The 26,134-nt window shown below is 43.3% G+C and overlaps 1 protein-coding gene across 6 annotated transcripts in view; it reads left to right on the forward strand.

Annotated features, from left to right (window-relative positions):
* The window catches only part of LOC308582958 (uncharacterized protein), a 64,163-nt gene that overhangs the window by 37,194 nt on the left and 835 nt on the right, over positions 1-26,134 (forward strand). For 5 of the 6 annotated variants that reach the window (XM_081186534.1, XM_081186531.1, XM_081186533.1 and 2 more), the window contains 18 exons: positions 5,883-6,021; positions 7,979-8,132; positions 9,597-9,692; positions 9,947-10,090; positions 11,362-11,573; positions 12,672-12,810; positions 14,127-14,247; positions 15,281-15,390; positions 16,240-16,389; positions 16,527-16,580; positions 16,711-16,878; positions 17,398-17,550; positions 18,983-19,117; positions 20,386-20,538; positions 21,747-21,956; positions 22,399-22,519; positions 24,850-24,912; positions 25,806-25,939. In XM_081186534.1, the coding sequence (XP_081042660.1) occupies positions 5,883-6,021; positions 7,979-8,132; positions 9,597-9,692; positions 9,947-10,090; positions 11,362-11,573; positions 12,672-12,810; positions 14,127-14,247; positions 15,281-15,390; positions 16,240-16,389; positions 16,527-16,580; positions 16,711-16,878; positions 17,398-17,550; positions 18,983-19,117; positions 20,386-20,538; positions 21,747-21,956; positions 22,399-22,519; positions 24,850-24,912; positions 25,806-25,939 (2,456 nt within the window). The remainder of the gene's footprint in view (positions 1-5,882; positions 6,022-7,978; positions 8,133-9,596; positions 9,693-9,946; positions 10,091-11,361; positions 11,574-12,671; positions 12,811-14,126; positions 14,248-15,280; positions 15,391-16,239; positions 16,390-16,526; positions 16,581-16,710; positions 16,879-17,397; positions 17,551-18,982; positions 19,118-20,385; positions 20,539-21,746; positions 21,957-22,398; positions 22,520-24,849; positions 24,913-25,805; positions 25,940-26,134) is intronic. The other variant, XM_081186532.1, reaches the window with a different exon arrangement.

Below are 26,134 nucleotides of genomic sequence, written 5' to 3' on the forward strand. Positions count from 1 at the left end.
TTTGGGTATAGATGTCTTAAATCAGAAACTGCACATTTATGCTTAACATCTGTGATTTTCTCTCTCTCTGTCTCTCTCTCTCTCTCTCTGTGTGTGTGTGTGTTTGTGTGTGTGTGTGTGACACACACACACACACAATTTTCAAATTAAGAGTTTCTGGTTTGGGAAATATTTCCTCAAACCATATTGACTGGTGATCCAGTCATGTATGGGTTTTCCTGAAGCGGGGGGCGGGGGCGGGGGGCGGTTCTTTCCCTCACACATTTGACACAGTTCAAGTTAAACATTTCTGGTTTTCTGTGGTAAATATTCTTACTTGATTGTCTTTGATGCTCTATGAGACTGTAATCTGATATCAGTGAGATTTACTGCTGAGTGAAACATCTTCAGCTGAATTGTCAGATGTTCTAAAGAAGGACATCCAGTTCATTGAAACAAAAGATGGGCAGGGAGGCGTCTTCTGGGCCCATATTTAAACTACAAACACCTGTACAGCCCTAATTTAATGAAAAGCTACTATACATTTGCCATTATGTATTCTGTTGGATCTTGTTCACAAACCAAATTATTCAATCAAATAATGTTTTAACTGTCTGCTGAAATGGTTATATTGTATGGCTTGCTGGTAGCTAAAACTCATAAGCTGGGTTTTGTCACAGTTTTCTCTAGAATGGAACATGGTTGTATTTTACCAGTTCTTAGGTTATGCCTGACTGTGTATGTGCATCCATGCCCATGAGTGGATATATGCATGCATGTTCAGACTCATGATCTTTGTACATGTTTGCACTAGGGTGTGACATACACTCTGCAGATGTTGATTGTGTGGGGTGCTTTCAAGAAGTAAAGGAGCAAAGTAATGTTTAATAATAATAATAATAAATTTTATTTATATCCCGCCCTCCCCAGCCGAAGCCGGGCTCAGGGCGGCTAACAACAATAAAACAGTACAAAAGTACAACATAAACAACATTCTAAAATCATTCATTATAAAAATTAATTAATTCAAGCCACTGGCAACCATTGGGCCAGAGCTCTGCGAAGATTGCCGAGGGAGGGAGTCAGGCTGTGCCCTGGCCAAAGGCCTGGTGGAACAGCTCTGTCTTGCAGGCCCTGCGGAAAGATGTCAAGTCCCGCAAGGCCCTGGTCTCTTGTGACAGAGCGTTCCACCAGATCGGAGCCACAGCCGAAAAAGCCCTGGCTCTAGTTGAGGCCAGCCTAACCTCTCTGAGGCCTGGGACCTTCAAGATGTTTTTATTTGAAGACCGTAGGTTTCTCTGTGGGGCATACCAGGAGAGGCGGTCCCGTAGGTACGAGGGTCCTAGGCCATATAGGGCTTTAAAGGTTAAAACCAGCACCTTAAACCTGATCCTGTACTCCACCGGGAGCCAGTGCAGCTGGTATAGCACCGGGTGAATGTGATCTCGCAGCGAAGACCTCGTAAGGAGTCTCGCTGCAGCATTCTGCACCCGCTGGAGTTTCTGGGTCAGTCTCAAGGGCAGCCCCACGTAGAGCGAGTTACAATAATCCAGTCTGGAGGTGACCGTCGCGTGGATCACAGTGGCTAGGTCAGGGCGAGAGAGGTAAGGAGCCAACTGCTTAGCTTGGCGGAGATGGAAAAATGCCGCCTTTGTTATAGCTGCAATCTGCGCCTCCATGGAAAGGGAGGTGTCGAAGATTACACCCAAACTCTTAACGGACGGTGCTGGCACTAATTGCGCCCCCGCAAGAGATGGGAGTTGCCCCCCCAATCCCATATCGCCCCGTCCCAGCCACAGGACCTCTGTCTTCGAAGGATTTAGCTTCAACCGGCTCCCACGTAACCATCCAGCCACAGCTTCCAAACATCTGGTCAGTGTGTCTGGGGCCGAGTCAGGATGGCCATCCATCAACAGATAGAGTTGGGTGTCATCGGCATACTGATGACAACCCAGCCCAAAACTCCGAACAAGCTGGGCGAGGGGGCGCATAAAGATGTTGAAAAGCATCGGGGAGAGTATCGCACCCTGAGGTACTCCACACACCAAGGAGTGGCGCGATGACAATTCCCCCCCAAGCGCCACCCTCTGTCCCCGACCAGAGAGAAACGAGCGCAGCCATTGAAGGACTGTGCCCTGGATCCCCACGTCGGCAAGGCGGTGGTCCAGAAGTTCGTGATCGACCATGTCGAAAGCTGCTGATAGATCTAGAAGAATCAGCAGCCCCGACCCGCCTCGATCCAGCTGTCTACGAAGGTCATCTGTTAGGGCGACCAGAGCCGTCTCGGTCCCATGACCAGCGCGGAAGCCGGACTGGAATGGATCCAGAGCCGATGTTTCATCCAGAAACCCACCAAGCTGTTCAGCAACCGCTCTCTCAATCACCTTACCCAGGAACGGAAGATTCGAAACCGGGCGGTAATTGGATAGATCTAAAGGATCTAATGATGTTTTCTTTAAGAGCGGGCGCACCACTGCCTCCTTCAGTTCCCCTGGGAATGTCCCCGTGCCAAGGGACAAATTGATGATATCCCCCAGGAGGGCCCGCACCTCGTCTGGACACGCTCTAATCAGCCAAGACGGGCACGGGTCGAGAGGACAGGTGGTGGGCTTTCCAGCTCGGAGGAGTCTGTCCACATCGGCTGGGGATATCTGGTCGAAGTGGTCCAATACTGGACCCGAGGACAGTCGAGGGGCCTCCAGTTCCTTTATTGTATCCAAATTGGCAGGGAGGTCATGGCGGAGCGACAAGACCTTCTCCGCAAAAAAGCTCGCAAATGCCTCACAGCCGTGTGTCAATTTGTTATTTAAATTTGGCTGTCCCTCAAGGGACGTTAGAGACCTGATTATACTAAATAATTGCGCTGGGCGAGAGCTAGCGGATGCAATGGAGGCCGAGAAGTAGGACTTCTTAGCAGCCTTCACCGCCATCTCGTAGGTTTTCATAAAAGCCCTATAGGATGTTCTTGAGGCTCCGTCACGGGCACCCCGCCATACTCGCTCTAGCCGTCTGAGGTCCCGCTTCATTTTCCGGAGCTCCTCGGTAAACCAGGGAGCCCGGTTTCTGCGGGGTCGCAGAGGGCGCTTAGGTGCGATCTCATCGATGGCTGCCAGGAGCTGGGCATTCCAGTCCTCAACAAGCTCAGTCAATGAGTCGCCAGGGGGAGCAAGGTCCCGCAAGGCTTGGCGGAATCTCTCAGGGTCCATCAGCCTCTGCGGGCGAGCCCAAATTGGCTCGCCACCTAAGCAGGGTGGGGGTGGAAAGTCAATCCTGGCTTTCAGAGCGTAGTGATCAGACCATGGCACCTTAATCGAAGGAGACATGATCACATCTATACCGACGCCAAAGATCAAATCCAGCGTGTGGCCTGCTTGATGTGTGGGGCCCGAAACAAACTGGGAGAGCCCTAGTGTCGCCATGGAAGACACCAGGTCCAGAGCCTGTGAGGAGGGAGTGGCATCAGCATGGATGTTGAAGTCCCCCAATACCAATAGGTTAGGGAACTCCAAGGCCCAGCCGGCCACCGCCTCCAATAGGCCTGACAGGGTGGCTGCTGGTGCGCTAGGTGGCCGGTACACCAGCCAGACAGCCAAGCTCACCTCGGAGCCCCACACTAGGCCAACACATTCAATGCCGGGAATCGATGGCGATGGCAGAGCCCTGAAAGTACAATCTTCCCGGATTAATAATGCCACCCCTCCCCCCCGGCCCACAGTCCGCGACTGGTGGAGGACAGAGAAACCCGGGGGCGCCATCTCTCGTAAGGTAACTGTTGCCCCTTCGCGCACCCAGGTCTCCGTCACACAAGCCAGGTCGACCCCCTGCGAGATAAAGAAATCTCGCAGGGTGGCGGTTTTATTGCCTATAGACCTGGCATTGCACAGCACCAGTGACGGAGGTGAGTAATCCTTGCTCACCCTACCCTCGTCCCTCGGGATGGGGCGCAGATTGGAAAGGGTACGAGCGTATCCATATCTCGATCCCCTTCGCCTGTAACATCTGCCCCCACCGCCATACCTCCCTCGCCCCTCCACGGTAGCAATCCCAGGCCTCATAGTGGCCTCCATTGATGGCAATTAATATTATTCTTTCGCAGCCTAGAACAATAAAACCTTAAAACAATAAAAACAAAAAACAAAAACAACCCAGAAAACAATAAAACAATACAAACAAAACTGCAAAAATTACAAATTCATCAAAATCTAACAAATTCCCCAGCCCACCCAAACATCCATCCCACCCCCATATATAGAATCAAAAGGGAGAGAGAAATATTAAAAAACAAAAACAAAACAAAACATGTTAAAAAGAGCTCTGCACTCCTCCGGGTCCTCCTGGGCAGTAGCAGCATCAATGGCAACAACCATCCTTGTGAGGCCCCACCCTGGGCCAGATAGTAAGTGGCAGGAGCAGTCCTTGTGAGGCCTGTCAGGCCCTCCCTAGGCCAGGTGGTAAGTGGCAAGAAGGAGCAGGGCCCTCAGGCACTCACGCAGGAGAGTCTTCCTGGGCAGCAGAGCAGTCCTTGTGAGGCCCCAGGCCCCGCCCCAAGCCAGATGGTAAGTGGCAAGAGCAGGGCCCTCAGGCACTCACCACAGGGGAGTCTTCCTGGGCAGCAGAGCAGTCCTTGTGAGGCCCCAGGCCCCGCCCCAAGCCAGATGGTAAGTGGCAAGAGCAGGGCCCTCAGGCACTCACCACAGGGGAGTCTTCCTGGGCAGCAGAGCAGTCCTTGTGAGGCCCCAGGCCCCGCCCCAAGCCAGATGGTAAGTGGCAAGAGCAGGGCCCTCAGGCACTCACGCAGGAGAGTCTTCCTGGGCAGCAGAGCAGTCCTTGTGAGGCCCCAGGCCCCGCCCCAAGCCAGATGGTAAGTGGCAAGAGCAGGGCCCTCAGGCACTCACCACAGGGGAGTCTTCCTGGGCAGCAGAGCAGTCCTTGTGAGGCCCCAGGCCCCGCCCCAAGCCAGATGGTAAGTGGCAAGAGCAGGGCCCTCAGGCACTCACCACAGGGGAGTCTTCCTGGGCAGCAGAGCAGTCCTTGTGAGGCCCCAGGCCCCGCCCCAAGCCAGATGGTAAGTGGCAAGAGCAGGGCCCTCAGGCATTCACCACAGGGGAGTCTTCCTGGGCAGCAGAGCAGTCCTTGTGAGGCCCCAGGCCCCGCCCCAAGCCAGATGGTAAGTGGCAAGAGCGGGGCCCTCAGGCACTCACCACAGGGGAGTCTTCCTGGGCAGCAGAGCAGTCCTTGTGAGGCCCCAGGCCCCGCCCCAAGCCAGATGGTAAGTGGCAAGAGCGGGGCCCTCAGGCACTCACCACAGGGGAGTCTTCCTGGGCAGCAGAGCAGTCCTTGTGAGGCCCCAGGCCCCGCCCCAAGCCAGATGGTAAGTGGCAAGAGCGGGGCCCTCAGGCACTCACCACAGGGGAGTCTTCCTGGGCAGCAGAGCAGTCCTTGTGAGGCCCCAGGTCCCGCCCCAAGCCAGATGGTAAGTGGCAAGAGCGGGGCCCTCAGGCACTCACCACAGGGGAGTCTTCCTGGGCAGCAGAGCAGTCCTTGTGAGGCCCCAGGCCCCGCCCCAAGCCAGATGGTAAGTGGCAAGAGCGGGGCCCTCAGGCACTCACCACAGGGGAGTCCTGTGTTTCTATAAGAAAGTATGCAACTTTCTCTAAAATGGTTAAAAATAGATCCTATCCTTGGCTGTAATTACAAGGGCTGAGCCAGTTTGCCTCCTTGGATTTATTGCCATCCTTGGGACTATAGGGACTGAGCTCCTGTTGTCCCAATGCCACCATTGCCTCCCATAGGTTTCAGCTTGGACTGAAATTAAATGGGTAGAAGCATTGGATGTAAGAATGAAATAAATAAGGCAAATAAATGCCAGGATATTTTATTTATGACTGCTGTTGGGATTCTAGGAATTGAGCTCCAAGACCTGCAGAAAAAAATAGACAATCTTCATAGTCCCTCAGATCCGAAGAAAGTGGCCCAGATGCTGAGCATGCACAGAGAAGTTACACTTCTGCAATTTGAGGCAGCTGTTAGATATTCTGTGCGGTAAGAGATTAGCATAGTTCAAAAATAAGGATGTTGATTCAAGTTGGGGGAAATGTCCAAAGGAAGGATCTGGCAGGTGTTTTCTTTAAGGCTGAAACTACACATTATGAGAAGTTGTATATCACTTTCCCCTGACTCTTTAAATTTCTTTTAACCAAAAGCTGTCATATGAAGCTGTGGATTTAAATAGAGGAGGGGAGATGCACAGAGGCTGCCTATTCCCCACCCTACCCCCACCCCCACCCCAGCCATTTGCCCCACTCGAAAGTAGCTCCTTGCCGTTTTCCCATTTATTTGAGAAAACATACAAGTACCACTATCTTTTCCCCTGCCAGCTAAAAAGCAGCTGGGGGCAGAGGCAAATTTGTTGAGGACAAAAATGGCAGTGAAAAAGAGTTACGCAACCTATCTTTCTCCCCTGCCCCATCATTCCTTCATTTAAATTTGCAGCTTCTTGAGTTTGCTTTTAGTTGTCCTTTATATATATATTAGCTGGTGAAAGTTGCACATGATTGTGTGTTTGTGTGTTTCAGCCTGTGATTCCAAAACTTATAATAGCAGCGCCACCTGCAAAACACCTGTTGTTTTGCTTTTATTGGAAACCTTTCCGAAAAACGAATTCTAAAAATAGCAGGTTTCGGTATTGTGCACCAAAGCCACCTTTAAAATTTCTGATCATGGGAGGTGTACATCTAGCAGTATTTTAAACACTGATTAATCTCAAGAAGATATATAATAAAGATATTTAGATGAAATTAATGTTTTCTTTGTTCATTTCCATGTGTTGCAAAAAGGTGTTGCATTTCTGTGTTTTTGTAGAACCCTGTGCTGTAATAAGCAGGGACATGGGTGGTGCTGTGGGTTAAACCACAGAGCCTAGGACTTACCGATCAGAAGGTTGGTGGTTCGAATCCCCGCGATGGGGTGAGCTCCCGTTGCTCGGTCCCTGCTCATGCCAACCTAGCAGTTCGAAAGCACGTCAAAGTGCAAGTAGATAAATAGGTACCGCTCCGGCAGGAAGGTAAACGGCGTTTCCGTGCGCTGCTCTGGTTCGCCAGAAGCGCTGGCCACATGACCCGGAAGCTGTACGCCGGCTCCCTTGGCCAATAAAGCGAGATGATCGCCACAACCCCAGAGTCGGTCACAACTGGACCTAATGGTCAGGGGTCCCTTTACCTTTTATGCTGTAATACATAGATTTAAGATAGTTGGTCATTCAGATTATTTAATCTGCACATTAGCTAATAAGAAGTTTTAAAATAATATAGCAGCCTTCATAACCAGGTCCCCTCTAGAAGTTTTGGATTACAGTTGCCATCCATCCCAGCCACCATGTCCATACCTGAAGGGAGAACTTGCATGTCTACCCTGTGGTGAAATGTGTGTGAGTTCCAAATGCACATAGGTTAGGAGCCGGAGTAAACTCTCAACAGTGAGAGAGTGCAGTGGGTTTGCTTGCTTTCTCCATCTTGAATCACAGAGTTGGAAGGAACCCTGAGGCTCATCTAGGGGTTGGGAGAGTTATTGAATTCTACCAGAAATGCTACATTGATTGCTATTGCTCAGGGGCATATTTATACAAGAGGCGTAGGAATAATGGGAGTCATAGTTCTATGAGGAATAGATCTCAAGCAGAGAATTCTCAGCATCCTTTCCTGATCTCAGATTTCCTGATTTCCAGGATTTGGGGGAAGAAAACCATAACAGTTAAACTGGCCTAAAACCTCTCTTCAAAAAGCAGGGCTTCTCACTAAAGGGCAAATCTCATGTCACTTTCAAGCGAAGTACATCGTCATGCTAATTTTCTAAATTATGGGTGTATGGAGCAGTTTGAAAATAAGTACATGTTAAAATCAGACCTTTTTTAAAAACAAAAAACAAAACATTGATTAATAAATAGGAAATAATTTTATTGTATTTGCTTTTATAATGTATTTTTTCCCCGGTAACCCTCCAGAGAAGCATTTTTATCATCTGGAAATGTTTCTGCCTATCAGAGCATTACGGATCACATTTACCATGGGTTGCCTCCCATAAGTAACACCATTGTTGGAAGTGCCTTTGCTTCCCAGCTCCGGCTTCCACAGCCCCTAGATCCACATGGCCACAGAGTGAGTAAAATAGTCTTCCAAAGATTCCTCTTCCTTAACTGTTTCCTTCTCTTTTGTATTATTGTTAGCTGTGCAATCAGCACAGGGCTATATGTATGTGTCTCTTTGTTGAAAAAGCCAAGATGTCTCCTTGGGGTATTTTCTCAAAATACAAAAGGTTTCATCACAACAGTCTCCAGGTTTTTTTAGCTGTTTCTCTTTTCGCCAGTCCACCAGCAGTGGCATAACTGATGTCAAAATTTGAGCCTTTTGAGTCTCTTGCATCCTAAATCTGATGATGGCTTAGGACCCAAAGCACTTGGTTCACCTCCTTATGGCAGCCAATGGTCTCTTCTCTTACTTGGGTGGTTCCCTGCTTGTGGTAGGCAGGTGGCCCAACTCTTTTGCTGTGTGGCACAATCTGTGGTCTTAACTGCCATCACAAGACAGCACAGTGTGGATAGCATGCAAAGGTGCAGTTTTTGCACAGTCAAGCCTGGTGGCTCATTAACTGGAAACTAGCAGCTGCTGTGGGCACAGGACAGAATTGTCTGCCAAAAGCAGATCACTGCTGTGCACTGCCCCTGGATCAACTGGTATCTTGGGTCTAACTATATTAATGATATAATTAGCAATCACATTGTGGGCTTTCAAAAATTAAATACCAGGTGCATGGAGGGTGGGAGGGCAGAGAATGTCATCATTGGCATCACAGCCTATAGGGAGAGGGTTTTAAGTCTTCCCTCCCCAACTGCAATTTCAGTAAAAATTCACCTTCCCCTCACATGGCAGCTAGCATTATTAGGAAAATACATCTTGTTTATGTCAATGCAAGTTTTCTCCTAATACTATTTGCTGTATGGGGGGGTGTGGATTTGAGAAAGGCTTAAGCCTCCCCATGTATTGCTATGCATATACAGTGGTACCTCGGGTTAAGTACTTAATTCGTTTCGGAGGTCCGTTCTTAACCTGAAACTATTCTTAACCAGAATTACCTCTTTAGCTAATGGGGCCTCCCACTGCTGCCACGCTGCCGGAGCACAATTTTTGTTCTCATCCTGAAGCAAAGTTCATAACCCGAGGTACCACTGTAACGTTTATCCCCCTCCAGCTTTTCTCTGATCTGGTATTTAGAGTTGCATCCAGTGAAGTTACAGTGGTACCTCAGGTTACAGACACCTTGGGTTACAGGTTACAGACTCCACTAACCAAGAAATAGTACCTGTAAGCACTGAGCAGCTGTTGGCTAGTTCCATCAAGTCCCACAGGGGTCTTCTTTTGTACCTGGCTTGATTTCAAGCTGAACCGTAACGGATAAAAGGAAAGAATGGGGGCAGGATTTGGTGAAATTGGGTAGCCTTACTGCCACTTTCTGCCTAGCAGAGAAAGGTGCATACTGTTAGTGAAACTGCATTTTAGGATATTTGGTTTATATGTGCTTGTAGCTTAATATTACATTTTTAAGTTGCAACTCTTTGTTTCTAGGCAGTGTTGTTGTTCCCATGGAGAACATTCCTAGCAAACACAGGTCCATTTCCTGTTATTATCAGCAACCTAGACCCCATAAACTATAATATGCAGGTATGGTACTCTTATTACCTCTAAGGTGCATATAAAATTCAACTGGGGGCTGCCATCCCTACTCACCAACCCAACTTAGAATTGTTTTTATGTGCAGTTGTCCTTAACCGATTTTATATATGTATCCTTAATATATGTCATTATATTGTAAATTGCTTTGAGGTGCCTCGTCATGGGAAGCGATTCATTCATAAATAAATAAATAAATAAATAAAGTATTTTGCAAGTAAAAATTGACTGACTGACCTTTCTAGCTATGTCTGTGTGGACTGAACGATGAGGATCGAAAAGTAGTCCATGGGGAGCTGGTCGAGATGCAGCTTGCAATGGATGATGTACTCTGGAGTAATTATGAGGGTCTGAATGGTCATGGAGAACAGAGAGCATCTTTTGGAAAGGTAAATTAGAGACAGCAACTCACTGACATCTGGCACCATCTTTGCATGAACAGTCCAGTTTAACTAATGTGGTTTTTATTCCTTTTTTGTAAAAAGATCTAGTCAGGTTTCAAGTTAAACAAAATCACATGGTTGCAGCGCTTGCTGGAATGTAGCATGTTAGAAGATATATATTAGAATTGTGTACTACTGTATATATGAATACAAAACCTCTGCATGTAAACTGGCAAGCGTGTCTGGCAGAAGTGACTTACACAAGTGGCACAGTAGATGACTGAGCCAATCAGAATGCTAACAAATGTGGTGTACAGTTTTGTATCTCTTGAGGTTCTTCTCTTTATCAATGTGAGTAGTATGAGGTGATGCAGCTTTTGTGTCTAGAACATCTGCTCTGCTACATTTTCTCTGCCTGCAACACTGGCAACACTAGTTAACACTGTAATGCAGCCCTGCCTGTCACTGTACAGTTATTCGGTCTCTCTAATCCTCCCTCACATATACGCAGAGAAGTCCAATCTCCCTTCAATTCACTTAGTATGGAATGGTTTTTGTGTAGGAGAAGCAGAAAGGATAGCTTCCAGCCCTTCTGCCAGCTTCTGAGGGCATGGCTGGCTTGTGAGTGGCTGATCAAAAGCCACCTGTCAATCAGAGCACACCTGGGTCAAGAGATGATTGTAACCAACAGACCTTTGTTCTCCATACTCCATCTGACTTTCAGTGCTGCTACGTCATGTGTGAGGAGACCAGAAGCAGCTACAGCAGGATAGATACAACTGAACTAAAATGGTTTTCTTAATTTTCTTAAAAGCACCATTCTGCCTCTTCCCTTTGTCATCCTAACTTTTATTCTTAATTAACTTATTAATATTGGCTGTTCAGTTTGTGTATGCATTTCTGCCAGGCTCAATTATTTCTTCCTCCTGTGCCTAGACCATTTGGCTTCATGCTTCACGTGCATTTATAAGTGGGATTTGACAGAGAAAAACAAGCTACCTTGGGCTCTGGTGAGAGACCAGGAAGCTGGGTGCTTTCTCTCTGTTTCTCCTCATATAAATATTTACCTTGGACCCTCAGGTTTCATATTCCCCACCGCCAGATTGGATGGCATGTAAGGAAAGTGTGGTAGGTATCTACTTGAGAGTCCCTAGCATGGCTAGCCTATCCAGACTGGCAGTCATGGCAGGAAGAGAGAGTAAAAGTCTTCCCTGCCATTATAAATGTATTCTGGCTTTAAGCTTCTCTGTCTGACGCTTTCCCCACAATGATTTTAGCAGAATTTGGCAATGACAACTGAAGCAAGTGGAAAGACTTCAAAAGCACTGTTGGAGCTGCCTGATTCTGTGGCTTCAAGTTCCTTGCAGAAATCTTACCTGATACTGTGGAAGCAACTGGAAATTTTAAAAGCAGAATGGGGGAGGCTTAAATTAAAAGTTGATGATATCAACACAGTTCCTCTATACAAGCAATTTACTGAACAATATGGGTAAGTTCCATTTCCATGTAATAGATTTTGGAGTGAAGGTTAATCATCAACAGTGCAGACAACAAAGTAAAGAAAGAAACAGTACTCAGTGCTTTTTTGTTTTCCTGGGTTTTTCTTGCTCTTTTATTATAAATTTGATTTCATTTTCAACAGTTAAAACTAGATTACTAGGAAACACGGCATTTCAAAATCTTGTCTATAAAAAAGTGGGGTGGGATGGAAAGGAAAATAAAGTGGAAAAGGGCTTTCTTTTCCTTGGCTTTCTCCACTGAAATCAGAAACCAACCACAGAGTGTTTAATAAGGCACAAGGATGCAGGAACCTGCCCCACCCACCCTGCCCATGGTACATTATGATGACTAAGTTACTGTATAATGTGATTCATAAGGAAAGCATTTTACTTGTATTCCAGTCATCCTCAACAACCTTATGAGTGGCAAGAGAGTTACTTTCTTGCTTGCAATCAGCCAGTTAGAAATGTGATCTGTGAGGCTTGTGGTCTCACACACAGTGTAGATGATCAGTTGTAGGTTTACTGATGGTTGGTGAGAGGGACAAAGGACCATTTTATCAGTCCAGTTAGATCCCATCTCACACTTGCCAGGTAAATCTTTTAACTCCTTTAGGGAAATTGCGAGGAGATGGCTGACACGGGATCAGGGAAGTGGCTCTCTTGACAATGTATCACTAGGATTTCTTGATTTTCCTGCCAAACAGGATTCAATTAGGTGCTTTTTGAGTGTTTAGGAAAAGGAACATGCCTTATTCTGGAGGCATAATTTAGTCAGAAGTTCAGATTTTGCCACATTCCCAACATGGAATTCGCCTTCTTCACTTTACACTTACACTGCCCATTTACCCAGTTTAGAGAGATTCTTCACAATTCCTTTCTGTTCTAACACCCTTGAAAAAAAATTGTATTTTCATTAAACCTGGCTACCTCAATCACAATGAGTCTCAATCCTTTATGAACAAGTTTAAAGGCACATAGAAAAGTGTAATATTGAGGGCATGCTAGAAACCAATGCAAAATAAATGGAAAACATTAAACAAGAGAAATTAAGCATGTACAATGTCTGTATCTCTGCATTTGTCTAGTACTGAAGTTCTGTATCCTGCTATGAGAAGCATGGCTATACATATGGGTATAGAAGATGATCTTGAAGGATTTGGATTGACATATCACTCTATTCTGCCCCCTAAAGATGCTTCAGAAACTGAGATAAAAACACACCAGGTAAAACATAGCTAACGGACAAGCAGAATACAAAAAGAGAATGATTTTATACTTTTTAAAATTGTAGTAAAATATAGTTTCTGTGGTACATTAGAATCCCATACATTAGAATCCTTCCCAGCAGCTTAAGATAGTACAAATGCTGTGAGTTGTCTGTCCATATTTTACTTGTTGCAAACAAATCCTTAACATGACTATGCTCCCTACATAATGGCTGACTAAGCCTCCACCGCCCTACACACACACATCCACCCTGATCTTGCACACACAGGTAGCCTGAATAGTATCTGCAGGCTGAAGAAGCTACCTTAACAGTTTTCTTCAAGCAGAAGTTTTGTATCTGGCTCTGAAGCTGTTTGGAAAGTTTGCAGAGGCATATACGATAGTGGCTTGTGCTCCTAGCAAATGGTTCAGATAACCTTAGACAACAAGGCCCACCAAACCAAATGCCTCTCAGCAGGTATTTGTTGGAAACATGCTTATACCAAATAAAACTATTGCTCCAGCCATTGCTTACACAGTATTGTTTACACAGCCTGGCAGTGACTCTGCCTCTGAGCTGAAATGTTTGGTGACTTGCTTGGGGCTTGATAACTGTCCTGTTTTTCCTGTCCCCACCAAGCAGCAAAAAAACCAGAAAGTTTATACATTCATCAGGTCAAAAGGCCTGAGTCAACCTTTTTGACAGGTCAGTCCTCAGCTCACAGCATTGCTCCTGATGCTCTCTGACAATAACTATCAAAATATTGTTTGTATAAAAATGTACTTTTGCTAGGTTTATGATTTTTTAAAGCTGTCAGGCTGTCACTTGATTAAAGAAATCTGGCAATTAATCAAATTAATTTTCATAGTTTAATCAATTAAATACACATAAATAAGTCATTGTTTTGAAGAAAAAGCATACTGTTTTAATATAGTGCATGCAAATGTTGTACCACTGTAGATGTGCGCTTTCCTATTACTTGAGAGCACAGGGAGACTGCCTCTTCCAAGACAGACTTGCAGTCTCATAAGTACTATCATTTTAAAAACAATACACTTTAAAATAGGTGTTGTCTATTTAATTCAGATCCCATTTTAGTCTATTTTAAAATACATTAAGGTGATTGATTTAAAATTTTAACCCCTTGATCAATTAATGATTTTAGGCCTTAAAAATGATTAAAGCTGCTGCTGCCTCATTTAGAGTTTGGCCTTTACCTTGTCATTTTAGGAAGTCTAAAGTGACCATATACTTTCTGAAGAAACATGGCTTCTGAAGGTTAAATGAAGATATAGTTAAAAGCAAGCTAGTTTTTTCTGCTTTTTTATCCTAGCTGCAAAAACTCTTGGAAAGTCTAGAAATACATATGATCCGTGATGTACAAAAGAAAGTTAACAAAGAAATAACGCTGGTTATATCTGAAAAAACAAGAGAAGAAAGAAACCTCTCTACAGGTAACGACTGAACCCATCTTGCATCTAGCTTCTACTCCGAGTTCTGTTTTGACCGGGGGGGGGGGGGAGTGAGAAACAACACCCAGTAGTTGCTTGTGTACATACCACAGTCACTATGTCAGCACCACCCTGAATTTCTCCATATATCATCTGTCTTTGGTGGTTAGCCATGACCCACATAATACTTTCTTCAAAGCGCTGCAACTAAGGAGTCATGGAGAAAGTTGCCACACTAAAAAACACTAAAGCTGGTCACTTGGAGATGCTTTCTTCAAACAGCAAGTGTAAAGAGGCCTCTGCATATACAGTGGTACCTCGGGTTAAGTACTTAATTCGTTCCGGAGGTCCGTACTTAACCTGAAACTGTTCTTAACCTGAAGCACCACTTTAGCTTATGGGGCCTCCTGCTGCTGCCGCGCCGCCGGAGCACGATTTCTGTTCTCATCCTGAAGCAAAGTTCTTAACCTGAAGCACTATTTCTGGGTTAGTGGAGGCTGTAACCTGAAGCGTATGTAACCTGAAGCGTATGTATCCTGAAGCATATGTAACTCGAGGTACCACTGTATTCAGCAGCCCACATTTGTGTCGTGTTAAGCCAGAGGTAACCAACACTGTGTCCTCCAGACATTGTTTCATGTCCTTCTCATTCCACTTTTATCAGCATGTGGGATACATCACTCTTGCTGCACCTACAGGTTTTCTTTTTCTTACAGAACAGTGGGACTTGTGCTCTGTCAAAGAGCATGACGTACGTCTATAATAATGATAATGATTATGATAACATCATTAGTCACATTCAGGCACCCTTTGTCTGCCTGCAATTATGATCTGTGCTCATGCACATTTGGGTTTCTTTATATTTTTTTTAAAAAGTAGCAGAGTAGGACTTGTGCTCCATCAAAAAGCCTGTCACATCGCAAGATACCCAGTGTTAGTCATACTCAAGGTAGACTGAGGCTTCCATATTTTATTACTCTGAAGATTGAAGAAAAAGACCCCCCAACCACCAACAAACAAAAACTTGTTGTTTCAGAGCTCTGGAAACATCATGGCATGCAAGAAATCTTCTCTGTCACAAGGCCAGAAATTGTTGAATCATTTGTACAGAAGCTAATGGAAAATCACCAAGAAACTGATGCAGAGGTACATAAATTGTTTTTCTTTTCCAGTGATTGAAATCTCGTGGGGCAAAATAACTGCATAACTTAGGTTTTTCTTGCTGAAATATGTGCTGCGCTACAGGCATTTTCTGCTAGAGATAAGTACTGTCAGTCATATCTAAGTCATACTGAAAGGAGACCCATTGAAATCAGTGGACTTAAGTTAGTTGTCACTATGATTTAGTCAGATACCATCCAATGAGTCTGTTTAAGCATGTTCTCCAATTTTCATATTCCAAATTATTTTGCTGGACCCAGGGCACACACTTTCCTGGAAATGCTGTTTTTACATCCTCCATGGGCACAAGCTGTGTTTATCCCATGGTTAAGGAGAAAGTTCTCTTGCATATTTTTAAATTTAAATATTTCACCATCTAGCCTAAGAAGATACATTTTAGAGCTGGGTCCTGCCTGGCAGAAATTATTAAACCTGGCTACTGAATCAAATAAATTATCCATCTAGCCTAGAAGTAGCCAAAATGGTGTTCTCCAGTTGCTGTTTGAATGCAGTTCCCATCAGGCCCTGTCAGCATGGCCACTAGCCAATGGTTAGGCATGATGGGAGTTGTGGTCCAGCAACATCTGGGGGCATTGCATTGGCTACCCCTGATCTAGTTGATCCTGATTGGTGGAAGGTACTAAGGATCATTTTGGAGGTTTAGGCTGTCCTATGCATCATACCAGAAATCTTCAAGCAGAAATTCTGGTGACAGGACCTTAGATATATGTGCTCTGGCACCAGTGAATAATGGAGGAACCAGTGGAAGTGAATAGATTTATCTGTGTGACCATCAGAAAAACCTGACAGTTTCATTTTTTGTTTCCCCCTCAGATAACCTTTCCGAAAGACCACTTACAAAAATGCTTCACTGCTCTGGGTTGTGATGTCATGGCCAGAGAACGCAGCAACTTTGAGACCTACTCCATGTTTTATGAAAATTTACTCCGTCAGCAACATCATCTCCTCTATCAAAAAGAACAAGTATTCTCATACTGTTGATTGTGGTGGAAGAGGGGTCATGTGCTGCATTGATTGCTCGGCCAAACAAGTAAAAAAATGGTCGATTGAGGCTTTTGATGGAGAAACCAAATGAAAAATGCTTTTTCATTCTCTTTCAGGAAATGCATGCTGTAGAAGACAAGCGAGGAAATGCTGAGCTGGGTCTTAGTCAGGTTAGTAGCAGTAGTTTTATTGTTTATTGTAACCTCAGGAATATCTCTCAGGGCCTGGCATCTTAATCCCCCCGTTACTCATTTTTGAGAAAACGAGTTATAGCATAGCATTTTTCTCACCTTTTGCTAGGTAGCAGAGCTGAGTCATGAGATGATTATGGAAATGATGGCTCTGAGAGCTAGAATTGCTGATCTCCAAGAAGAAGCCCATGGCCTCAGAGATAAGATCAGGAAAGAAGTGCAAGAAGATTATGAAGCATTGGTGCAAAACATATTTATGATCTGTCTGCAACTAAAAGTAGGTACAGAAGTAAGACTTAATTGGATACAGCCCATGACTTGGATTATATTGGAAATCACAAAGGCCATTTCCTTTGGATTCCTGTCCATAGATTTATATTCTAAGAAAGTTGTGTTTGTTATAGTGGCATGGTTTCTTGTTTTGGTTTGTAAGTCTATGGATATACAAAGCCAGGACTCCAGGCTATAGCCAGCCTCCTCTGCAACATCTGCCTGCTGGTTGTGTGAATGTGATACCTAGCAGTACTCTCATGACCTTTTCAGCATTTCTTTGATGCAGGTTTCTTTTGTGCAGTAACCTGTTAGTTATTGCAACATATCTGGATATATTTTTTTTAATGGAGCACTTCCATTGCAGAAGAATCACCTTATTTCAGAAATAAATCATTTTGTTGCTGGAAAAATAATAATAATAATAATTATATTTTAAGGAAATCTTATGGAATTACTTGCCTTCCTTTAAATTCATGTACATTATGTGGCATGTGCAGTTTATGGCTTCTTCTTGTGGTTGCAGGGAAGAGTGGATGAATATCGTCTAAGCATGAGCCAACGCATATTTGAGATCATCAGTGAGGTGAGAAGAGAAGGAGTGGACAAAATGATTGACTTGAAGAAAAAGTACGGCTCCACAAAAGATAACAAGACACTCAAAGAACATTTGGCTCAGGTAAGTGTGAGAAATGTGGTTTTAAAGAATGTTTTCTAGAAAAGGAATTCATAGGCCCAATTAAAATGCCCAGTGCCAAAAGAACTTGGAAGAGCATGTTCTTGCTGTTGTGGAGACCCTCCTCCCATAGGAACCATTTGGGGCACAAAGGCCCCAGGGTCAGGCCCTCATCAGGTGATCTTTCTGAGCTGAGACAAGGGCCGGCATCTGCAAGGAACAGAGTGAGCACAGTAGAAGGATGTACCTCATTGGTGGAATGTTGTTCACCTATAGATATGCCCTACAGGCAAGCTGCCCACTTTAATTAAACTGGTGGTCTCCCCCCCCCCCCATGGGCCTTTAAACATAGGGCTCATTATAAGAGACGGCTTTAATGGATTTTCTTGTGTTATGGTTTATTTATTTATTACATTTGTAACCTGTCCTTCCTCCCAGAGGAAATGAGGGTAGTTAGCTGCTGTAGTGTAGCAGCGAAAGGAGTGAGCTATCAGACAGGAAGTTCCTAGTTTGCATCTCGCCTCTGTCATGAACTTCAGGCCAGCTACTCTCTCTCTTTCACCCTCACTTCCTCTCCACCTGCAGTACTGGGAACAGTAACACTGACTCATTTAACATTTGCATAATGAGTTCAAGTGTTCATAGCACTTCACATGTATTATATGCCTATTATCCTTATAGTGACTCTGTTAAGTATTACTATAATGTTTATTATAATGAGCCTTGCTCGGCAAATCCAACGTTGGGTGGAATGTAGTTAAGCAGAGAAATAAATATGGTTTGGCTTAAAACAAAAGTTGTTTCTTTCCTAGAAAGTTCTGAAGCTGAAATGCACCTGTGCTTAAAATGGGCATTCTTATGTTTTTGAAGTGTTCTGTTTTATGATTTTAAAATCATAAAACAGAATCATAAAATCATAGGGTAGGTTGTAAATTTATATGTTGGTTCTTGCTCATCAAATCATTCATATGGACTCTTAGAGTTTTGCTTGTATGAGACCACACAGAGTAGCCAAGATGCTAACTGTTCAGATTATTGACTTTCTAAAAAAGCAGATGTTCTGGAAGATAAATATAGTACAAATGGAGGAGAAAGCTCATATATCAGATTTAACCCAGAACTGGAGAAATAAAACCCATTATAGATACTTTGTGTGCGTCATTGTGGGCACAGCTGTAATGCAAAAATAAAAATTTCAGAGCTTAGCTCCATGTGATAATAAGCCAAAGCCACTGGTTTGCATAACAGCCACAGAGTGAATACTTTGATTTCAGATATGGGTGTGTTATCATGGATGCACACTTTAGTGACTTAAGTTTCTGCTGAGTGTTCACTTTTCTTTTTTCACAAGTACAGACTCTGATGCTTATTCTTAAAAGTGCATAGTCAAGCAGCTGCTGGAGCTTACCTTGACTAGAATTATCTGCCTTCTTAGCAGGGGCACCTGCAAGCACTACAGGATGAAAACAACCAGTTGAGAGTTCTGCTATGCAAACTGAAGGCGATGAGCTGCTGGAAAGAAACAGTGCAAAAAGCACGCTCATCTGCCACATTGAGAGAAATGGAGAAGGTGAGAGCCCCCCCCCAAGCCTGTTGAAATAAAGACATTCTACATAATTGAAATAAAGAGAATAATTTGTTCTTTAGTGAAAAGGGCCATTGGCTTCAGCCACGTATACTTGGTAATACCAGTGAGTGACTGCATGAAGAGCGAGATGCATCCTTTTCCTTAGAACAGTCTATTTAATTCTTAGCCCATGAAAAAACTGAACTGCATATTAGGGCCAGTTCAAGCAGACACTAATCAGTGAGCCGTCAGGAATGCATACACACCTTACAAAACTGTGCATGATATCTAGGGGCAGATGAACCTGCCAATTTTTGTTTCTCTCCATTTTTTTAAGTTCAGTTCTCCAAATTTCAGATCAGTTTGCAACTTTCTTTTTTAAAAATATATTCATGAAAATTCACATTCTTGTGTGAATTTATCCTAACATACACACTTTTGCAAACCATTATTTCTAATGGAACACATTTTTGTACTTTGTTTTCATGAATGCATTTCAAGTACACCCAATATATCCATTTTTGAACATATTTGTTTGGTTGGAGAATTCAGAGAAATGCAAATTTGAAACAATGGCTGTGTTTGGGTTCCACATATGTTTGTCAGTTATGTATGGAGGTATGATGAATGTGTGAACAAGAACTCAGAAAGTCCGCCTGCTTCTCTCTGCCAGTTTAACTGTAATAAAATAGTTATGAGATTAGTAGCTCTGGCTTTCATTCTTCTCCTTTGATGCGTGATGTGCTCACATGATTGTCTCACTTCACAGATCTTGATTTATCATACCACTGCAAAAGTTTCCAAAAATAACCATGCCATCTGGTGTTGAGCCTGATTGTAGCCACATAATGCAAAATCAGAAGCTTGACAAGTGCTGTAGTTGTAAGATGCCACTTCAGTGCATGTCTGTGAAATACCTCTTGCCACCTACAAATGACTGTATGCATCAACCCTTTCCCACAAAGAATGTGGTGGGGATTACTTACGCTAACCTGGCACTGTATGTGGTTATTTTACAATACCCATCAGAAAGATTGCGACTGCTCAAACCAATTTTATTGTATTGCAAAAACACCATGAAATTAAAAGAAGTAGGGTTTCTTTTTCTACATGTTAAAGGGCACAAGCTCAAATACTTAAATATTTTGCATAACACTTCTTCCTAAGTAACCCAGTGTAGGGTGTTTGTTTGTTTGTTTGTTTGTTTTGGGGGGAGGGTTTTGTGGCTTGATTCTCTACTTCACATCCTACTGAACCCTTTGCATTCACAGGAGGCCATTCAAAACAAAAAAGAGTATCTGAAATCCAAGCTGATGGCAGAACAAGAAGCGATTATATTTCAGCAGCAGCTGCGGGCTGCAAGGAAAGCTTTGGCAGAGTCTCAGACTGAGAATAAAAGGCTGAAGCAACAGCTAGACAAACAGGTATGTAACCAAACTCTGCTGTAATACTGTCTATACAGCAAATCAAATTACTTTCACTCGCATTGACTTCAGTGCTGAAGCTATGAGATGGGCAATGAGAGATAGTCTTGGGGTGTAATGTTCTGCACTCCCTCCATGGAAGACTTTAGGTGTATATAGGTGTAAAAGAAACCATATATCTTAAAATGCAACTGCCTTCACTGTGTCTGACCCCCAATGGAATCATGATCCTGGGTGAGCGCCTGGAACTCCTGGAATCTTGCTACTGCTTGGCAGAGAGTGGGGGAGGCACTGAACCTTTGTAATATTACTTATGTAGGAGGTGAAATGTGCACTATGTGATGTGTCTGCCCACACCAATTTAAGATTCCAGAGATGGATGTAATTTAGAAATTAAAACCCTATAAGTGAATAGCAGTGGCTTAGAGAGGATTTGCATAGCAGCTCCTTGTAGCTCCTTGTGAAATTGGGGAACCATCTTACATACTGAGAATCAGAATACTTGCCAAATGTGTTGTTTCTTGAATCATTACTGTTGACAGCAAAGACAGAATGAATATATTACATTTTGCCTCTTCTCAGCAAAACTGTTCAAGATCATTATTCAACTGAAATGAAAATACAATGATCTGAAATGTGAAGATGCAAAATGTCTCCGCATACTTCCAACCCTCAATACAGTTAACACAAGTTTTATAGTAATTAATATCTAACAGTGAAGGAGAGAGGGTTTTTGATGGTGAAACCCTCACTTTGACCTTTCCAAAAGAAGTCAGATTGGTGCAAGTGTTAATGTGTCTGTATTTGCCCAGACATTTAAATTTTGTTGTATTGGCTTAGCTTATTACAACATCCAAACTGCTCAATAGTGAATCTTCCAAAGCAATTTACAACACAGATTAAATAATGTCATCATACCACACATAGCAGTTCTTAGTCTGCAGAATTTCTGGTTTATATCTTTCCTACATTGGACATTGTTTAAACCAGAAATTCTGCAGAATAAGAACAACTTCACTGCCAATAAATATTATTTGAAATAAAATTGTCTTCATCTGCCTTTTAAATGCCAAGAATGATATCCAAGTAAGTCATACATGAATAGACCTACTGAAATCAATGGGTCTACTCTGAGTATGATAGCATTGGATATCACCCATGTTCTCTTCTCCTGTGTTTTACAAATCTCTTTGGTATTTTATGCAAAGGGACACTTGCTACAGGAAGTAGAACACAGGATGAACCAAGAAGTTCACAGAAAGCAGCAACTAGATCTAATTAAGACAGCAAACTTGGAAAAAATGCTGGAAAGCCTTGGAGAGAGAGAACTGAGATTGCAGTGTCTAACAGAAGAAACTGAAAGATCATCCAAGATAAGGCAGCTTCAGGGAGAAAAGGTTAAAAAAGAAATCCAACAGGTAAGTTTATAAATACATACTTTCAGTAGCTCATGTGCCAGTGGTTATATATTCCAAGATGGGGGCTTAATATTGCAAACAGGTCATTGACAGTGGGCGATTTTTATACTTATCCACACCAAACCATCCCACCCCCATCCCAAAAGGGTAAATCAAGGTTTAATGGTGGAAAAATGCAGACAGGCAACTAGACACCAATGATGTTGTGCAGACTGGGTGAAAAACCTGTATGCATGATCAGCGCTCATCCCACAATTAATACCCAAAGTTTCATAAATATTGCTTAACCAAGCAGCATCTGATATAATCATGCAGGTTCATTCAAAGTTTGCAACTTCCAATTCCTTCCTTCTCTTATGTATTTCATTTTCATAAATGGACAACAAAGATACATAGATTTGGAACTGTAATGTTCGCTTAGAAAAATTTAGTATCTTTTTAGGTAAGAAGTCAGCTGTCCCAGGAACGCAGTTTAAAACTGGATGCTTTTCAGAGGATAAAAGAGCTGCAGCATCAGCTGTATGACTCAGAAGTTGCAACATCCCAGAGAAATTCTTCTGCAGGTATGAATGAATGTAGGTTGAATGATAGCTGGTTGCAAGAATATTGGTGCTCAATAGATTGTTTATTTCATGCCCTGCTGTATTTTGAAAATGTATTATACTTTACTTTGGATGTTAAACAGTTAACAGTAAATGTGCTGGTTAATAGGTTATTAAATGTGAACCAAAGATGCAGACCTTGGACTTAGTTAGGTCACCATGCCCTCTCTCATATACCAGGAATAGATCAACACAGACAGAGACAGAGTACAGACCCTGTTATCATCCCAGGCTGTGGCGGGGGAAGCAGGTGCCTACACTAAGCTGTTGCCAGATTTGCATGAGAAGAAATACATGCACCCATTGTGGCCTTGTAACTCCTATAAAGCCTCTCCTGGGGGGCAGGATAGGCCTGGGAAGTGCAGAGGGAGTTGGAAACAGCCAAAACTCAGGCTGAGGCAGCTTGTGCAGGAAGATTTCTCAGGGTGCGTGCACACCTGGGTGACCCATGAAGCTCCGTAAAGCCCAGTATTGTCTACATTGTCTTACAGAAGCTCTCCACAATCTTAGGCAGAGGGCCCTTCATATTACCTGGCTGCTTCTTTTAAAGGAAGACCTAACGAGGGGATCTTCTGCATGCAGAACTCATGCCCCCTCCCCTCAGTAAGTTAGGGAGTGCACTTTCACTTGCGCAAGTCTGGATACAACCCAATGAGGGCAGAGGTCCTAGATCCTGTCTCACACTTCAGCTAACAGCCGCTTTGAACTAGGAGTTTCTCATTACGCTAAGCGGCTTAGTGTTAGTGTCAAGTCTGTATGGGAGGCAGCAGTACCAAGTTATTTGGCAGGCTGTAGCAATGAAGCAGCTACTTGTCCTGTCAGTATATTATTGCAAGATTGCAATAAATGTGGATGGTGATATGAGCATATAAGGATGGGATAAATTAATTTCTCAGCCAGTTTGACTATTCACTTAACCACCCCAGCTGTCATATTACATTGTGTTTGATAACTGAGCCAAAGCTCCAAGTAGATCCAATTTGTTAATCTATTTAAAAGATGCTAAACTGAATTTGAAAGCTGATCAGATTACTGCTCCCCACCTCTAAACCTTAAGCAATAGCATTAAATGAATACTTTTTGAACAGACACGCAACTGAGACAAAGTGTATTGCTAATGTGATACAATAGTAGTGACTGACCATTGTTTCATGTGAACGTCTTGTTGCATTGTAGAGAGTAGCAGTTTAAGGTGCTATCTTTCCAAAGAAAAGTCCATTTTACTAAATCAATCCAGGAAGCAAACTGTTTACATGGCTGTATATTGCACAGTATTGATTTCTGGAACAAATGTATGCCTACAACTCACGGCATTGCCATCTTAATTTGCAAAGACTGTAGAAATGAACTAAAATTTTTCCTACTGGTGAACCCTCTATTGTACAAGTAGTTCACTTACACTAGTTAATGTTCAAATCCCTTTTGCCTGACATAGACAATTCAGTTATCAGCACACTCAGCAGCTGAAGTGCATGCAAAAAATTAATCTTAATCTACTCTTACCTTTCAAAATAGTCCAATTAAAGGTAACACCTGTATCTCCTAACATTTTAGTGCAAGGATATGCAAGGGATACACAAGGCAATTTAAACAGCACTAGATTCAATCAGTGCTAGGATCGCAAACATATCTTGCTATCTGTACAGCCCAATACATTTACCAGAAGATAAGTGCATTGTGACTCAGAAAGCAAAGACATTTGGCCATGTCTTCTACCTTTAATTGTTTCAAAGGTGTCTTATCTTACTATATAATAAAATTGCGGAGTGTTGCCACTGTTTCAGAGTCTGACCCCCAAATGATGCTTCAGCATAACTGTATTGGCTTGAAAGTGTGTGTGTGGGGGGGGGGGTGGTCTCAGTGGTGGGCCACCATGGGCATAGAAAAGGCAGGAAAACTGGCTGTATTGCCTTAGCTTTCACCTCATAGTAGTGTTGGTGCTTGTCTTGAGATGCCATACTATATACATAAAAACATAGGTAGCCCAAGCCAACTGTTTAATGGAGGGAAGTGCTTCAGAAAACTGCTCTCTGAAGTGTCTCCCCACTCCGTTTAACGGTGATAGGGCTTGGATCAAGCTGTGAGAGGACAGGCAAGGTGTAAAGGGAAGAGGATTGCCAGGTGGAGCTAGCAAGGGCAGTTTAAATGAACTTGTACATGTTTCATTTTGGGCAAAAGAAAGCAACAGACATTATAAAAATACTCTAACAGATGTCGTTAACTTTTAAAACTTTGTGGTTTGTACGGATTCTTCTCACAGATTATCTAACTCATGTCCTTGGCTTTCACAGCTGTAAGAAGAAAGTCTGCTAATACTTCACACAGTGCCAGCAGTATAAATCGCTCACTTTCAGGTAAAAAGGAATCGTACTACTAGCATCAGCTGTTTTACGATGCTTTCTTCTACTTCTTTCTGTAAATTTCATCCAAAGTTCCCAGGGCAGTTCACAATATAATAATGCAAACAAAAATACCTCCCCCCCAACATTATTTCTTAGAAAGCCTCTCTCTCAACTCACCTTAAGTCCACATTTCCTTAAGCTAGTCCTTTTCAGTGTCAACCTAGACATAAAGTTAACGATGGAAGATGTGTACTTTTCTGGTTTTGAAATAGCAGCCATGAGTCTCTGGGCCCATGCAGGGTGGTGAGGGAGAGTTTGACACTCTCTTCCACTGTGGAAGTCCTGCGACATGAATTGTTTTCTCAGAAGTCTTTGCATTTAAAGGGAGACATCCATTCGGGACAAATGGAAGAAATCCTTGAAATGCAAATAGCAGCTTCAGAGTCTTTGGGGTGGTGTGCACAGTGGCGGAGAGAAAACGTTCCACTTCCCATCGCTCTGATCCTGAGGCTCATCAAGCTTCCATGTAGCAGCTTTTCACAAAAGAAATGAGCTCCCATTGCCCTAAGATAGTACAGTATACCATGTCCTAATTTGAAAACGGTTTCTTTAAAAATTGATACATAGAAGCCTGTTGCTAATATACACTACTACTAGATAAACCGTGATTGTTATCAGACCATTTATTGGGATCACATCGAAGATCATTCACATTTTAACTGTTAACCATTGACTGTGAGAATATTGTAGAAAAGTGGAAATCTCTCCTTTACAAAACAATAGTGTCAACAGCAATGCATTACCAAGGAATACAGTGTCAGCAGTGTTTGCACACAAAAACATGTTCTAGAACAAAGTTCCACAAAGGCAGCACTTAAATGACATTATTTAACATTATGTTCCAGGCTCTGCTTCATGGAACCAGAATACAGGCATTTCAACATTCACGTTAACCAAGGACTTCAGGCATCAGCTTTTGGTTGCTGACTCTGTGGGTAGCAGCAATATAAAACCAGAAAAGATTCAGAGGCCCAAAACGGTGAGTAGTGAAGTATTTGGGGAGCAATGTTAGTATGAATCTCTAATGCAAGGCAGTGACAACTGGGTTGTAGACATGTTAAGCAAGCTATACTGAGGACTTGCTTTATAAAATAGTGATATTAGATGAACTCTTCATTCATGCTTCTCAGGGAATTCCTCCTGTACAATAAACTTTTGGTCCACAGCAGTTAAG

This window comes from Podarcis bocagei (assembly GCF_964188305.1).
Source record: "Podarcis bocagei genome assembly, chromosome: 3".
Lineage (NCBI taxonomy): Eukaryota > Metazoa > Chordata > Lepidosauria > Squamata > Lacertidae > Podarcis > Podarcis bocagei.